The sequence below is a fragment of the Mesoplodon densirostris genome, chromosome 19 (genome assembly GCF_025265405.1).
Source record: "Mesoplodon densirostris isolate mMesDen1 chromosome 19, mMesDen1 primary haplotype, whole genome shotgun sequence".
Lineage (NCBI taxonomy): Eukaryota > Metazoa > Chordata > Mammalia > Artiodactyla > Ziphiidae > Mesoplodon > Mesoplodon densirostris.
This window is the reverse complement of record NC_082679.1, coordinates 17846347-17861488: the sequence shown is the minus strand read 5'-3', so window position 1 is coordinate 17861488 and position 15142 is coordinate 17846347. Positions and strand designations below refer to the sequence as shown.

The 15142-nt window shown below is 53.7% G+C and overlaps 1 protein-coding gene across 1 annotated transcript in view; it reads right to left on the bottom strand.

Moving 5' to 3' along the window:
* PEPD (peptidase D) overlaps positions 1-15142 on the bottom strand; it is a 115690-nt gene that overhangs the window by 62662 nt on the left and 37886 nt on the right. Inside the window, exons 8-9 of the mRNA XM_060083429.1 lie at positions 8977-9052; positions 8024-8070 (exon numbers count right to left, since the gene is read on the bottom strand). Of these exons, the coding sequence (XP_059939412.1) occupies positions 8024-8070; positions 8977-9052 (123 nt within the window). The remainder of the gene's footprint in view (positions 1-8023; positions 8071-8976; positions 9053-15142) is intronic.

The window sequence follows — 15142 nt, the reverse complement described above, 5'->3', positions numbered from 1 at the left end:
ATGGGAGCCAAATGAAAGCGTCCCCAATGGCCAAGCTGGAACAATTTAAGCAACAAAATAATGTATTGATAATATTGGTTTATAACCCAAAGTATAAAATATATATCTATGAGTCCATACAGATATAAGTAAATAAATGACTGAATAAATAAACAGGAGACAAGAGACAAATCTTCCGTACAGAAGAATTACAAATAGTGTATGTAGATAATTCCCCGCTCAAGGAGATAGAGTATAACTCCCCACTCCTTAAGTGTGGGCTGTGTATTCTGCCTTCTGAAAAATACGGTATGGAAAGGGGGAAAACAAGTATGTTTACGGTGGAGAAACTTGACAAATACTAGCTCAGTTAGGTGATCAAGGTCATCATCAGTGATAAGTCAGTTCACTAACATGTACCCTTGAAACAACGAGATATACAAGTGGCACTTTACCTCTGGGGTCCTCCTCCCAATGACACATATCTCCAATCTAACCATGACAAAAACATCAGAAAAACTAAAACCAAGGGACGGTCTACAAAATACCTGACCAGTACCCCTCAAAACTGTTAAGGTCACTGAAAACAAGGAAAGTCAGAGAACTGGCCACAGCCCAGGGCAGCCGAAATGTAATGTGGGATCCTGGAACAGAAAAACGTTATTAGGTAAAAGCTGAGGAAAGTGGAATAAAGTATGGACTTTTGATAATAATAACTTATCAACCAGATTCATGGACTTCCCTGGTGGTGCAGTGGTTGGGAGTCCGCTTGCCAATGCAGGGATCATGGGTTCGATCCCTGGTCTGGGAAGATCCCACATGCCGCAGAGCAACTAAGCCCATGTGCCACAACTACTGAAGCCCGCACACCCTAGAGACAGTGCACCGCAACTACTAAGCCTGTGTGCTGCAACTACTGAAGCCCACACACCTAGAGCCCGTGCTCTGCAACAAGAGAAGCCACCGCAATGAGAAGCCCGCACACCGCAACAAAGAGTAGCCCCTGCTCATCACAACTAGAGAAAGCCTGCACACAGCAACAAAGACCCAGCACAGACACAAAACAACAAAACAAAAACAAACAAAACACTGTTCGTGAGTGGTGACAATGTATCACAATCACATTAACAACAGGGGAAAAAGAGAACTGTCTGTAATATTCCTGTAACTTTTCTGTGATCTAAACCTGTTCTAAAGTCAAATGTTTATTAATTGCTTAAAACACAGACACACAAGGCTGATAAAATTCAACATCCTTTCCTGATAAAATCTCCTAGTAAGCCAGGAAGAAGACACTACTTCCTTAAACTTATGATAAATATTTTTCGAAAATCAACAGCACCACGTTCAACGGTGAAACACTAGAGGCAAGTCCATGAAGATGCCTGCTGGCACCACTGTTACCTAATGCGTTCTCCAGGGGCAATTCCCCCAGCATCTGAAAAGAAAAGGCCTATTTCTGTTGGCTTTGCCCCCCAAAAGCTCTAATTAGGGCTGCATCAACCAGGGTGCACATTTGCAGGAAGTCCTTCCCTCTGGTTCTTTGCCCAGCTTTCTGGCTGGATCTCACACAAGTTTATGTCCTAAATGTGCCCATTTCTCAGTTACTTTTTAAGCAAAATGAGCTATCCAGGCTTTAAGCCACAGATCCCCAGGACCCCTAAGACCCAGCTACACTCTCAGACACTGGGCTCTGCAGAACCTCTTGGTTCTCCTCCCTGATGTCAGGTCTGCAGACAGAGCAGGCTGGGTGGGCACGTAGGACCTGCCCTGCCTGGTATCGGGGGGCCCAGGATGAGGTAAAGCCTGCTCAAAACCCCAGGAATTCTCCACCCAAGACGGCCCTGACTCTTCTGTCAGAAAGGGCTCAGCTCAAATACACCAAGGTGTGGCGGGGTGCAGGACTCATGGGCTGCCTTCCTGAGGGGTGCACCGAACAGATGGGGGTTTCCTGACCCTTTCGTGGTGGGCTGTGTGTGGCTCATCTGCAACCGTCGAGGAAGTGCTGGCAGGAAAGCCGCACCAGCCACGCAAAGCAAGGCAAAGAGCTGGCTGGGCCACACCCAGACCTGGGGGTCTCAGCAGGCCAGGCCGCACCCTAATCCCTCAAAGTGGCCAGCGAGAGTGAGTGACATGTCTGCTGTGGAGGGTGCAGGGTACTCACCACCCAGACAGTGACCAGGCCCACGGAGGAGGGCCCATCACAGCTGTTCTTACCCAGGGGCTCTGGTCTCAGTGGTTGCCTGGACCCAGACCTGCCGCAAAGGCCCCAGGCAAAATCTAGCACCTTCCTGAGGTAGATAAACTGAGGGCAGTCTCCCTGAGGCCCAAGCTTGCCTAGGGTGAGACCAGATTACATTGGACTACTCCAGGGAACATCTCCAGGGCCTCCAGGAAAGCGGGAAGTAATAAGGGCCTCTTGGTGCTGTCCATGACCAATGACACCAGGATCCCAGCATGACCCATGGGGGTGCTCAGAGATACACAGGGCCATGTCTGACCACCACACCCAGCATGCCAGGCAGAGAGAGACCCAGAGTGAGAGGAGGGCCACGCAGGCCCAGGCGTCGAAGAGACGGCCCCGCAGGGGTTACAGTGCACCAGGAGGGATGGGCAGAGAAAGAAGAGGATGCTAACCTGAGAGCAGGAGATGCAGCTCCTGCAGATCTGACAGAGAAGCTGGTCCAGACGAGAAGGGGGTGGGGTGGCACTGCAAAGAGTGAGGGGTGGGCTCAGGGGTAACTGTGCTGCGGAGGCCTGGGCGGGAGAGACAGAAAAGGTCGGACACGCCCGCCTACGCTGGCTGCAGATACAATCACCACGGCTTAGTAGGGGTGCAGGGTTTCCTGTAAACTCTCCCACCTTCCAATTACCCTCACTACAGTAAAATTTTCTAATCCTCAGGAAAAACAAAAAAACAGGCCTTTTTTAACAAGAACACAGCAAGGATTTTTGCAGCCTGCTCCCTGGGCGGATAATCTGAAAGATCAACCACCGATCAAGCCACTGATCCGGCACCACGTGGCCTGGATGGAATCTGTGTGTGAGTGTGTGGTATGTGTATGTGATGTGGGACATGTGTGTGTGCAGTATGTGGTGGGAGTGGTGGGAGTGTGTGTGTGTGTCTGTGTGTGTGTGTGGTTTGGAGTGTATGTGTGGTGTGTGTGTGTATGTGTGGTATGTGGTATGAGTGGGGGGGAGTGTGTGTGTGGTGTGTGGTGGGGTGTGTGTGTGTGTGTAGTATGAGTGGTGGGGGGTTGTCTATAGCTGATTCACTTTGTTATACAGCAGAAACTAACACACCATTGTAAAGCAATTATACTCCAATAAAGATGTTAAAAAAAGAACGACAAAGAAAACAGGAGACTCTTATTGTGGGCTGATGCCTGTGATGAAGCACAGGGAAACCCAGGCCTTGTCAGGGGTCTCCAGATGGGGTCCGGTTGTCCACCAAGAAGGACGCCAGCCAGGGGAGGAGGACAACGCCGTGTTGTCCCCTAGTACACCTCACAGACCCCTCTGCCTGTTAAATGACTCCCACACCCGCCACGGGAGCTGCCGGGAAAGGGCCCGAAATGCCCCATTCACTCATAGGTTGGGAGAGAAAGAGAGCGTAATTTCAGTTAAGGTCCCAGACTGTCAAAAACATCAAGTTATTAATCTCCTTGTGGCAAATGTGAACCGGGACCTGCTTACACAGCCAATTGAGCATGCTCTAAATTAGTGTTTGCCAGTAATTGATTCAGCTGCCAGCCCCATGCCAGCCGGCTATAAGCCGGTGATGCCACTAACATAAGTAACATGAGGAGGCAAAACGCATTGCCTGGTTGGGCCTGCAGTCAGATGCCATCAGCACCTGATTTACCCAAACATTAACGTCTTATTGGTTTAACACAATTTACCACACCTCAATTGCAGAAACTGATTTTCATTTTCCCTGGAACCCTGCTCGCAGGCACAGCACGGAGGAGGAGTCTTAATAAATGCCACCAGCTGGCTTCCTTGTTTCTAACATGCCTTCCAGATTTTATGACAAACCTTTGATGATAAAACAAAAAGATGAGGCTTAGAACTGGGTCTCCTGGCCAGCGGCCCTTGTCTGAGTCTGAGCGCTGTTGCGCCGGTGGTATGCCCGCTTTCCAGAAAATCAGCCCCAATCTCCCCCTACCCCCACCCCCAGGAGTCCCTGCCCTTCCTGCCCTGTGTCCCTCCATGGGGCTGGAGCTGGCCATGCTCTCAGCAGAACGTCCAGAAGGTTCTAGAGATGCTCTTTTAAGCCAGGGGTCGGTGGCCTGGACCTTCCTGGGCATCGGTCCAGCCTGTGTTAAGGAGGCCACACCTCTTGGGGAGCCCCCACCTGCTTTAGACGCGACCTCACACTCCTACTTGGTTACGAGAAGAATGCTGAAGTTCACAGCGGCAGAGAAGACAGGAGAAAGTAGTTCAGGACATTTTCTTCTCTCTCCTGCCCATCCATCTAACCCGCCCATACGTATTTCCTGATACCAACTGTGGGGCAGACACTGCAGATTAACGAGATGGGGCCTCCGAGAGAAAGTGCCCAGGCTCCAAGAACACAGGCCACAAAACAGCATCCCAGGCTACCTGGGCAGTGACGTGCCTGTGGGGACAGAGAAAGTGACGTCGGCCCCCTTACCACTACAGACGCCCCCGGGCTCAGGCTGGCACTGGCAGTGGGTGGTGCCCTCCTCAAATCTGGCCAGGGACACCTCAATGTCCCGGGAGGACCATTCTCCCACTGTCTCCAGGGGGTGACACCATCTGCCTCCCAGGGTCACTCCTCCTACCTGCCCTTCGGGAACAGACTCTGTCTCTTGTCCTCACCATCTCTGCCTCAGCTTTTAAAACCCCTCCCCACACTCCACCCCAGGAACCCCCCTGCTCTCAGGTCTCAGGGACCCAGAGATCAGATGACCCCCCTGCCGGGCTGAGGGTGCGAGGGTAGCCACTGCTTCCCCCCGTACCCCCTACGGCCAGCCGCAGGGTGGGCGTGACGCATAGTATGTGCACAACAGGGCACACACCTGGCACGCTGAACTGGATTAATGCCACTCAGCACCCTCAGGGAGGCTGCTTCTGGTCCAGAGCCTCAGGATCATTTCTCCAAGGGCCGCCCCTGTGCCCCTGGTCCACAGAGGAGGCAGCGATGGGGCCAACCTGGGACGCAGGGTGGAGCGGGAGGCTGAGCCGTTTGTAGACAAATGTAAGATCTCCCCGGAGCCCAGCTCAACAAGAGGGTCTCCTTCAAACAACAGCCAACCGCAATGTGTAGACCCTGAATCCCAACTCATACAAACCAGTTCTAAAAAGATCGTTTTAGACAACATGAACTACACATTTATAACGTTAAGGATTATTGGTAACTTACTTAGACGTGATAAGGACACAGTGGTTACATGAAAAGGAAAACAATACCGTCATCCACTGAGATACCCACTGACGCATTTACCGGTAAAATGACACAATGTCTGGAGTTTGGTTTTAAATACTCCAGTAAAACAAGACGAAACAGAAAACCCTGATGGGGACTTTGACGTTCATTATACTCTTCGACGTGCGGGTGGGGGTTATTTGAAATGTATCATTAAAAGAAGAAAAAAAGACCTCTATTACCTTGGGTTTGGAAGTAGGGAGCTGGGGGAGGTATGCTGAGTGACCAGCCCCTGACCCAGAACTCACACCCTGGTTGATCTGGCTCTGGGACACCGAGGACGGCTCAGGCCCCTGCCAGGAGCCACCTTCAGAGCTGGACTCCCCGCAGTTTAGGGCACAATGCAGCAGTCAGTGTGGCTCCACACTGGAGCAAGCGAGTCCTGCTCCAATTTCTGGGTCGTTTTATTTGAAGCATCAGCTGTGGGTCACTATGAGCCAATTCAGCTGGGAACAGGTTTCTGGGCCAGTGCCAATCTGACGGACCCACTGCCCAGCCCACCTCCCTGGCAGCCCCGCAGAATTCCTCCTGTCCCAGGTGGGGGGTGGGGGCAAGGACCCGGGAATCCCAGAGCACGGAGGCAAGAGCTAGGCGGCTCCGCCCCTTCCCCGTCCTCCTTGGGCTGGCCTGACGGCGCTGGGTCCTTGATGACTCATTTGTTCCATGCCCCCTCCTGGGAAGGCACAGCAGCGGGGCCTCCGAGGCCATGTTAACCTCTTACGTCCCAGGGTAAGGGAAGGGAACTATAGAGGCTCCCTGTTCAGGACTCCTTTAAGGGTTATTAGACTTTGAGGAAAAGCCGCCTACCCCCAAGCCACGTGATGGTGATTGTAAATGCCCATGGTGCCCACTGCCAACTCTGTCTGTACGTCGCCCTCACTGTGCACTGCTAAGGTGCCCGCCTACCCCCAAGCCACGTGATGGTGATTGTAAACGCCCACGGTGCCCACTGCCGACTCTTGTCTGTACCTCGCCCTCAGCCTGCACTGCTCAGGTGTGGAGGCAGAGTGGCCCTGAGGGCACCTGGGGTGGACACGGGCCCTGCAAGGTGGGGACAGGGCAGCAACACCAAGCTCTTACAAGGCCAGGCAGGAAAGGGCAGCCCAGGGCGGAGGGTACAAGGTAAAACGCTTTTTCGTACACACAACACTTCTGACGGCAAATATGTAGGTTTTCCACGCTAAGCAATTCTCCGCTTCTCTGTGGACACCTTCTGACCCTAACAAACTGCCAGTTCATGCAGACCCCACAGGTTAAGCGCTCAGTCCCACGAAACAGCCCCCTCTTCAGGCACCAATCACAAGCCCAGGCCTCCTTGACCTCTGACCCATCGGCCTTAAATCAGGGGTTCCCACAAAACCTAGCCTTGGGTTTCATAATCTGCTAGAATGGCTCGCAGAACTCAGGAGAGTGCTTTACTTACTGTTATCACTTTATTAGGGAGAATACAACTCAGGAAGAACCAGATGGAAGAGAGGCAGAGGGTGAGGTGCGGGGGAGGGACGTGGAGCTTCCAAACCCTCTCCAGGGATGCCAGCCTCCCAGCACCTCCGCGTGTTCACCAACCTAGACGCTTTCCAAACCCTTTGGTTTAGGGCTTATGCAAGTGCCATTACCTCCTTAGATACAGGATTGATTAAATCACGGGTCAGGACTCAATCTCCATCTCTAGTCCCTCTCTTCTCCCAGGAGGTCGGGGCCTCCAAGAGTCCCTCATTAGCAAAAACTCAGGAGCGGTGGAAAGGGGCTTATTATAAAGAACAACAGATGCTCCTATCAGGGAATTTCAAAGGTTTTACAAGCTCCGTGCCAAGAACTGGGGGCAGAGACCAAATACGCATTTCCTATTAGGTCACAGGGGGAGAAACGGCAGCTTCAGTGTTTTCTCCCCACAGGGGCTCCCACGCGGTGCAGTCACTGGTGACAGACTCGGGAATGGGGGCTTCCTGCCCCAGGAGGTGGCCGGGAGGGGAGCCACTGGGGCAGTTTGGGTCTGACCCCAGGGCTTCTTCAAGCTGTGGGCAGCAGCACGCTAACTGACCCCTGGGTCCTGGAGCGGGGCTGAAGAGCTGGCCAGGCCACACCCAGCACAGCAGGGCAGCCCTGGGAAGGTCCCGGGTGGCAACAGGCTCCCTGCAGCCTAACTGGAGCTGCAGGATGATGGAGCTCTCCAGAACGCTTTATGAGCCACTTAACCAACCCGCAACCCGGTCGACCAAGCACAGCAGACATAATGGCAGTGTTTACCCATAAAAATGGCAAGCTGTTTTACTAGCAGCTTTCAGAGTCACAATAGCAGCTATTTGGTAGTTTCCTGCAAATTGCAGCAACAAAGTCCAAGAGTGGAATGATGGGGCACTAAACCACCCTGAAAAGTAATCAAAGACCATTACCATCAAACACTCTGCCAAGGGCCAGGGAGGTGGCCACAGTCGGAAGAAAAATCCTCTTTGCCCACGACGCCGAAGCCCTACTCCTAATCCCCACTCAACGTGTGTGCCAGGCTGCGCGCCTCATCTGTTACTTGCTCAGCGAACGTAAATTACTGTTTTTTACATTTTAATCTTTACCCAGAGAAACACAGCAGCTTACCTTTCCATCTCATATTCTTTCATTCCCACTTTTACAGCCTTCATTACCTGGAGGATGGATATTAAGCAAAGACATTTGTATTAAGGAGATAAGTAACACTACCTTATAAATAATGTATAGCATTTTTTCAAAAGAATCTCTTCTCTTAAAAAAAAAAGAATGATACGTGCACACAGTGGTGCAGAAATGTGACAAATTAGAACTTTTTTAAAGCTCCAAAGTCATACAGTTTATTTAAACCACTCCGGAGCACTTCTGTTCAGAAGTCGATAAACACCTTGGGAGGCAAGTGAAGATTTAGCCAAGACGTGTTTGGTGAATACTTAATGCTCAGAAGCCTATGACAACTATCCTAAGAGGTTTCCTTCCTTATAAAACACAGAGAAAATGAACTCGGAGAAGAGATTGTGTTGCCCCCAATGACTCCCATCTGTCTCCTGACACAACACTGCAGTGTCAGTAAGCAAGTACTGGGCTCTCCCAATGGCCCGGATCCATTTCAAAAAATAAACTTCCTTATTTGCTCCTGCTCCTCAGGTAAAGTGGGAAGGTTTGGGAAAGAACCAGCTGAGGGTGTTTTCAAAAAAATGGACGATAGTAATAAACGTGCTTGAATCTTGGTTAAGGACCACAGATTCTTTCAAAGGAACTGGGACTGCCAGAATGCGAGGAGGGAAAGCTCTGCTGTCCTGGAAGTCGGGACTTCTGGCTGGGAAGTTCCCTGAGGGTGGGTACCTTAAGGTGAGGACAGGCCCTCCCTGCCCTGTCCCCACTGGGGAACAGTAAACAGCCAGCACCGTATCTTGGGTCTGCAGTGACACTTCCTGCCTGCTGGGGACCAACGCCCCCCCAAGGCCGTCCACCTCGACACCGCCGTCTTGCCCCACGCAGAGCAATGCTGCCTCCCCAGCCCACCCAGAACGGCAGGTCCAATGAGCCAGCGCCCAGCTTACCTCCTGGTGGGCCTCGCTGGAAATTTTATTGGTGTAGCGCAAAACCTCCAGCTCCATGTCTGTCTTGAAGACCCGGCTGCAGAAAGGAGAAAAACGAAGCAGCAAGTCAGCGACTTCCAGCAGGAGCTGGCAGACCCCTCCAGGGAAACCTCCACACCCTGCACAGCCTGGGAAGGAGCCCAGGGCTGCAGATGGGCTGCCTGGGCATAGGATGGGAGCAATATGGGCCACCAAGCCCCAGGAGTGATGAGCTACACTAAGCATGGCCCATCCCGACCCAACGCCAGCCTCAGGAGTGCAGGCTGCTTCCAGTTACGAGATCGGGAAGCCGCTGTGGGTGGCAGAAACCCAGATTCTGTAGCCGGACACACAGTGCCTCACTGAGACTCAGTTTCCTCATCCATTAAATAGGGATACAATCCACCTGGCAAGGCTGTTAGACCTGAATCTTAAGTGTGCTGACTCTCAGGGCTCTGCCCAGATGGCCGAAGAGTTCTCCCATTTCCCCCCACCACACCCACCTGTCCAGGCAGCCTTGGAAAACCATGTGACTCAGGCCCCCTGTGTGAAATAGGGTCAAGCTGGGAGTGGGGACAGGGCGGTGCAACCAACAGACCCTGCCGTCCTTTCAAGGCTCAGCTGTACCTCCTGCCAGCTGGACTCCAGGCGGGTACTGGGGTCCTCACAATAAGCTCATGTTAATTTGCCCCAAATTGGTTAGGTTTCTGGTCCTTGCAATCAATCTCAACCCCAAGTAAGCCTCCTGTAAAGAAGCTACATAAATATTCTTTTTCTACTTCTACCCATTTCAAGTAAGCACCTCCAGCTCGCGGCATTTAAGTGGCAGTGGGCCCAGTCCTCAAGCGCGTGGAGTCCTCAGTGCAGCCCTCATGGCCGACTCTGCTCCCTTTATGAAGGTGACCTGCCTTCACCAAAGCCCCCTCAAGGTCAGCCAAGCGGACTGTCCTGATGGCAGATTAGCGCCTGCCCCTGCGTCCACCTCTGAGGCCTGACGGTCCTGAGCCAGCCTCAGCCGAGGCGTCTGGGGATGGCAGGGAAGGCGCTCCCACCTCCACCAGAGGCAGCTACCGACCTGTGCTGCTGTCTCCACGATGCCCACGTAGGACAGCCAGCCAGTTGTCGCTGGGAGGGGAGGAAGGCATCGTACAGCACAGGGACACCTTCCTAAGACTGTAAAACCTTCCAGGGGATGTAGGAAAGACAAACCCCCAACCCACTGAGACTTTCTCCAGACGAACATGCCTTCCTTTTTCAGGGGCAGACCCTGAAGCCTACGTTTGCTCTGTAGCATCATAAAGGTGCTCCGGCTCCACCTCGGGGCGCTGGGAGCAGTTCTACCCGGGGGAACAGAAGGCTGGTTCCCGTGCCCCGGAGGGTGTGGTCCAAATCCACTCACAGGTAACCTAGCGGCCCCTGATGCTTCCTTCCTGCCCTGCTCGGCACCAGCCAAGGACCTGGGATCTGGGAGCGGGTCTCTCTATTCTCCGATGCGGGGACGGTGATGACCAGAGTTACAACACAGGTGGGAACCAGGCCCAGGCTACAACCGCCTCTGACCCCCTGCCTCTCTCTTCAGCCTAGAGCCCTGCTCCAGCCCTCTAGCCACCACTCCGGCCAACACTTTAGACCCCCCAGGACTTGTGCCCTTCGACCCACACAGGCTCGGCCGAACGCCCGCAAGGGATGAACCAAAGCCCAGGCCAGTGTGTGCAGGACACGAGGGCTGAGGGGGAAAGCACTCAGCTGGGCGGACGGCACAGCAAGCTGCCACCTGCCTCCACACACCCCAGCTCTGCCGGGAGTCACAGGGGGAGCGTGCAGGCTCCTCTCAACTTCCTCCACCTCGGGGCCCTCCCAGGGCTCCTTGTCACATGAACGAACTCATCCCCTACTTCCTGGAGAACACAGAAGCCAGCAGGTGGGCATACTCTCACCTCTTCTCCAAACTCCCAAGCCTTCCCCACCCCCACCCTCCCCTCTCTCCCCGCCTACAAGGGAAGGGGTGCCCTCTTGTCAGTGAGGCTCAGCCCCCCAACACACACACGTGGGCTCAGATCCCAGCCCCCAAGCGCCTCTGTGCACCTGCCACTCTTACTGGAAGCTCCATGACCACTCACCTCCCCGTCCAGCCAAGCTTTCCCCCCACCACCCCGCCACGTTTCCAGAAAGGACACCCTGACAGTCCTTGCCTCCGGAGAGGCGGGAGAGCGGCTTTCACGAACCTCCTGCCCGTCGTCTCACGAACCCTCTCCCCCCCCCCTTCTCCCTTCAGCCCCTGCCTCTGCCAGCACTGCCGCACCGGGGTGCCAAACCCAGAGGCATTCCGTGACCTCCCAAGAGCAAGAGGCACCTCGACGCCTGCCTCTGCTGGCACGTGCTTGGCGGCTTCCCCTCCTCCAGCTCTGACGGGCCCTCCCCTCCCGGCCCCCCAGCCTTGCCGCTGCACCTGCCCCCAAAGCCCCAGCTCCCCGGCACAGGCCTCTCAGCTGCCTTCCACCTGCAGGACCCCCCCAGGCACCTCCAGCTCAGCAGGACAGAGACTCCCACCCTTCTGCAGGCTCCCATCTCCAGCCACACCTCCCCACTGCTTAATGCAGACACCTGGGCACCTCCCTCTCATCCGTCCATCACTCCCACATCCAACCGATGACCAAGGGTGGCAATTCCACCTCCACAACCTCTCACGCCTCCCCTTTCTCTCTCTCCATCCACACCCCACTCTCTCCAGCCTGGAAAACCTCTCCTGGCTCTTCTGGCCTCCAGCCCTGTCTGCTCCCCAACCACAGCTGTGGATCTTCGGGCAATGCAAATCTGACCAGGCTTTCCCTGGCTTCAAACTTTTAGTAGCCTCTAGATGTCGTCCAGATGAAGTTAAAACTCTATCCAGGGACCAGGAGGCTCTCTAGGCCACACCCTGCCTGTCTCCACCACTTACCCCCCAACCCCCGACAGGGACTCCTCTGCCTGGAACCGGCTCCTGCACATTCATCCTCTAGCTCCTTTCTCAGAAAGCAGGGAGGGGCTCCCTCCAGCCCCCTACCAGGCTAAATCCCTCCCTCTATTCCCTGGGCAGTCTATGTGAATCCTCAGTAAGCTATCACGCTTGTAATTTCCTTTTCACTTAAGTCTCCCCCTAAAAGCCCATAGCCCTGGAGGGCAGGGTCCCAGGGCTAGAACAGTGCCCGGCCCAGAGCAGACAGACAGTAACTATGGGTTAGGAACAGTACCTGGGCATTGCACCAAAGCTGCAAAACACCTTACTTCCAACCAGGAGAGAGAATGGTTCATCTCAAAAAGAAAAGGAGGCCTCCTCCACCCCGCCCTCCCTGGGCTGTTCACCAGGTCATCGTGGGGTGTCGCACAGCCTGGCAGGCCCCGGTCAGGACAGGGCGTGGGGAACAGCCTCCCCAGGCCTCAGCAATCCAAACTCCCACCACCACTGCCTCCCCAGCCACAAAGGCAGTCTCAGAAGCCCACTTCACAGGCTCTCCACTCACCTCCTCCCTGCCCCGTAGGCACCCTCAGTCTTGCAAAGAGCCGGGAAAAAGACTCCATCAGCCCAAGGAGAGAGGATTCTTGGAGCCCAGACCATGCTCCCTGCCTATCAGAGATAAGCATGTTGAGCCACCGAGGCCCAGAGTCCTGCTTCCTTTTCTAATTTCACTTTGGGGAAGATGACAAACTAGGCCTCTAGCTGGTTGCCTCAGGACGTATTTTTTTAGTCATGTTAAAAAAAAAGAAAAAAAAAATCAAACTGAACCAGGGCAAAGGCAGTTCTCCAGTGAAGCCGGCCTGGCTGAGCACTGGCCTGGCCCAGTTGAATCCAAGCTTTAAGGGCCCTGAAAGTAAAGGCTGCTGTGTGCCGGCTCACCCAACTGTCCACAGGGCACTCTGGGGCTGAAATCTTGCCCCGGTGCCAGGCATCCCTGACTGGCCCCGTTATCTCCACAACACAAGCACCAGAAATTGTTTTTAAGATCACGGCAGAAAACAGTAAGACTTTCCAGCATTCTGCACAGTTTCTCCTCATCTGCAGGAAGAATTCACTGCCCTGAATTTGAGGAGGCTATTTCCTTTACTCCCGAGCACAAAAAGGCAAGGTAGGGGGATTCTGCTGTGGTGCAGCCTCTGTAGGCCCAGTCGCCTTGGAGTGAGGGATTCTGAGTGTCACACTCAGCCCCCGCCTTGTCCAGCCCAAGGACATGTGGGGTGGTGGTTAGAAATATCCTCTGCAAGGCTTCTATCCCCAGGGGAGGACGAAGGTCACCTCCTCTAGGAAGCACCAGAGGACCAAGGCTCAGGACAGGACAGCACTGATGCCACTTAAGTTATCTGTGCAGGATTCCCTGGTGGTGCAGTGGTTAAGAATCCACCTGCCAATGCAGGGGACACGGGCTCGAGCCCTCGTCCGGGAAGCAGCTAAGCCCACGAGCCCCAACGACTGAGCCCACGTGCCACAATTACTGAAGCCTGCCCGCCTAGAGCCCGTGCTCCGCAACAAGAGAAGCAACCACAATGAGAAGCCCCTGCACTGCAACGAAGAGTAGCCCCTGCTCGCCACAACTAGAGAAAGCCCGTGCACAGCAACAAAGATCCAAAACAGCCAAAAATTAAAATGAATTAATTAAAAAAAAAAGACATCTGGGCAGAAGGCAACTCAGGCTCTTCCGGCAGCAAGAGGAGGTGCCTGACGTGTGCAGGAGAGGAAGGCACTCAGGCAGGGTCCCCAGCTCGTGGCCAGGCCTGTGAGCATCACCACGTCAAGGGGGGCTGCTCAAGGAGAAAGGCAGCACCACGGGCAGGGGGGTGGGGGTGAAGACACAGAGCCCCCTGCTGCTGGCCTGAAATGACAAACACTGGACCAAGCTGAGGCTCATCTGTGCAAGCTTTTTCTTCCTTAAATATTCACAGGTCACAAAACTGCCTCTGGGCATTAAATGCAGGATTAAGACATCAATTAAGTGAGGTCTGAATGCTCCACTGATTAAAACAGTAGCAAGACAGGATGAAGTATTTCCAAAATCAGTCTCTAAGCATCAAAGTGCCACAGTGTTGCACAAAACCCATTTGAAGGGACAGGAATTCCATCTCTCCCGGAGATGAATGTGCAGGGGCTTCTGCGGGAGCAGAGTGCGGGAATTCCATACAGCAGGACCCCCACGGCCGTTCCTTCCCTACCCTGTGAGCCAGGGATTCAAAGGGTAAAATCCCAGAACAACAGGAGGGACAGAAAGGAAAGAGCTGGCTGGAATTACATATCCTCAGGAAGCTCAATCCATAAGTCCTCTTAGAGAAACCAGAGCCAGGAAGAAAACGGTGGTTCAGCCCGTGGTAAGCCGAGTGTGCCTGAGACCTGACCGGGGCCAGGCAGTCGTGAGCCATGTGCAGGGAGAGCGGGGACCAGGGCCTGACTGCTCCCACATCCCGGGTCCAGCCTCCCGGTGCACAGTAAGCCAAGTTCTCCCCACTACTCTCAGGTTCCCACTTTCCACCTGGCATTCTCGTTGACTTAGGGTTAAATGCCTATTCTCCGGGAAACAAAAATAGCAAGCCTACTGGGATACTTTTCATATACACACGAAGAACCTAAGTCATCATCTAGGTACCTTTTCTAATTTGGGACACATTACCCAGGATGCAGGATCCTGGTGCGTGTCTGCCCCAAACCATCCACCCCTCACCGTCTCCCGTGCACAGAAAGGCAGGGGAATAGAAATAGCTTACCCCGCTGCCTGATGAATACACGCAGGCCACCTCCGCTCCGTGTAATTAACAGCTCTAACACTGGCATGACACCGACTCAAGTTAACATGGCCTCACTTAAAACCCGAGAAGGCGCGTGGCAATGGCTGACATGCTTGCTTTTCTGTGACGCTTCCAGAGGTGATTAACTGAAATCCACAGTGCCGAGCTATTAGACAGCACAGAAGTATCTCCTTTTATTTCCTACCCCACCTTCAGATCAATTTAATCATCTGCTGAACAGGAATGCAGAACCACAGACTAAATTATGGAAGTGAGAGACGCCTGCTCTTATTAAGTTTCAACTTTTGACCTCCACGTTCAAACTGCAATACCTAGCACAAGGAAAGAAATGATCAGCTATGATCTCATGTTTGTGGGGAAGAAGAATATGATTATAGAG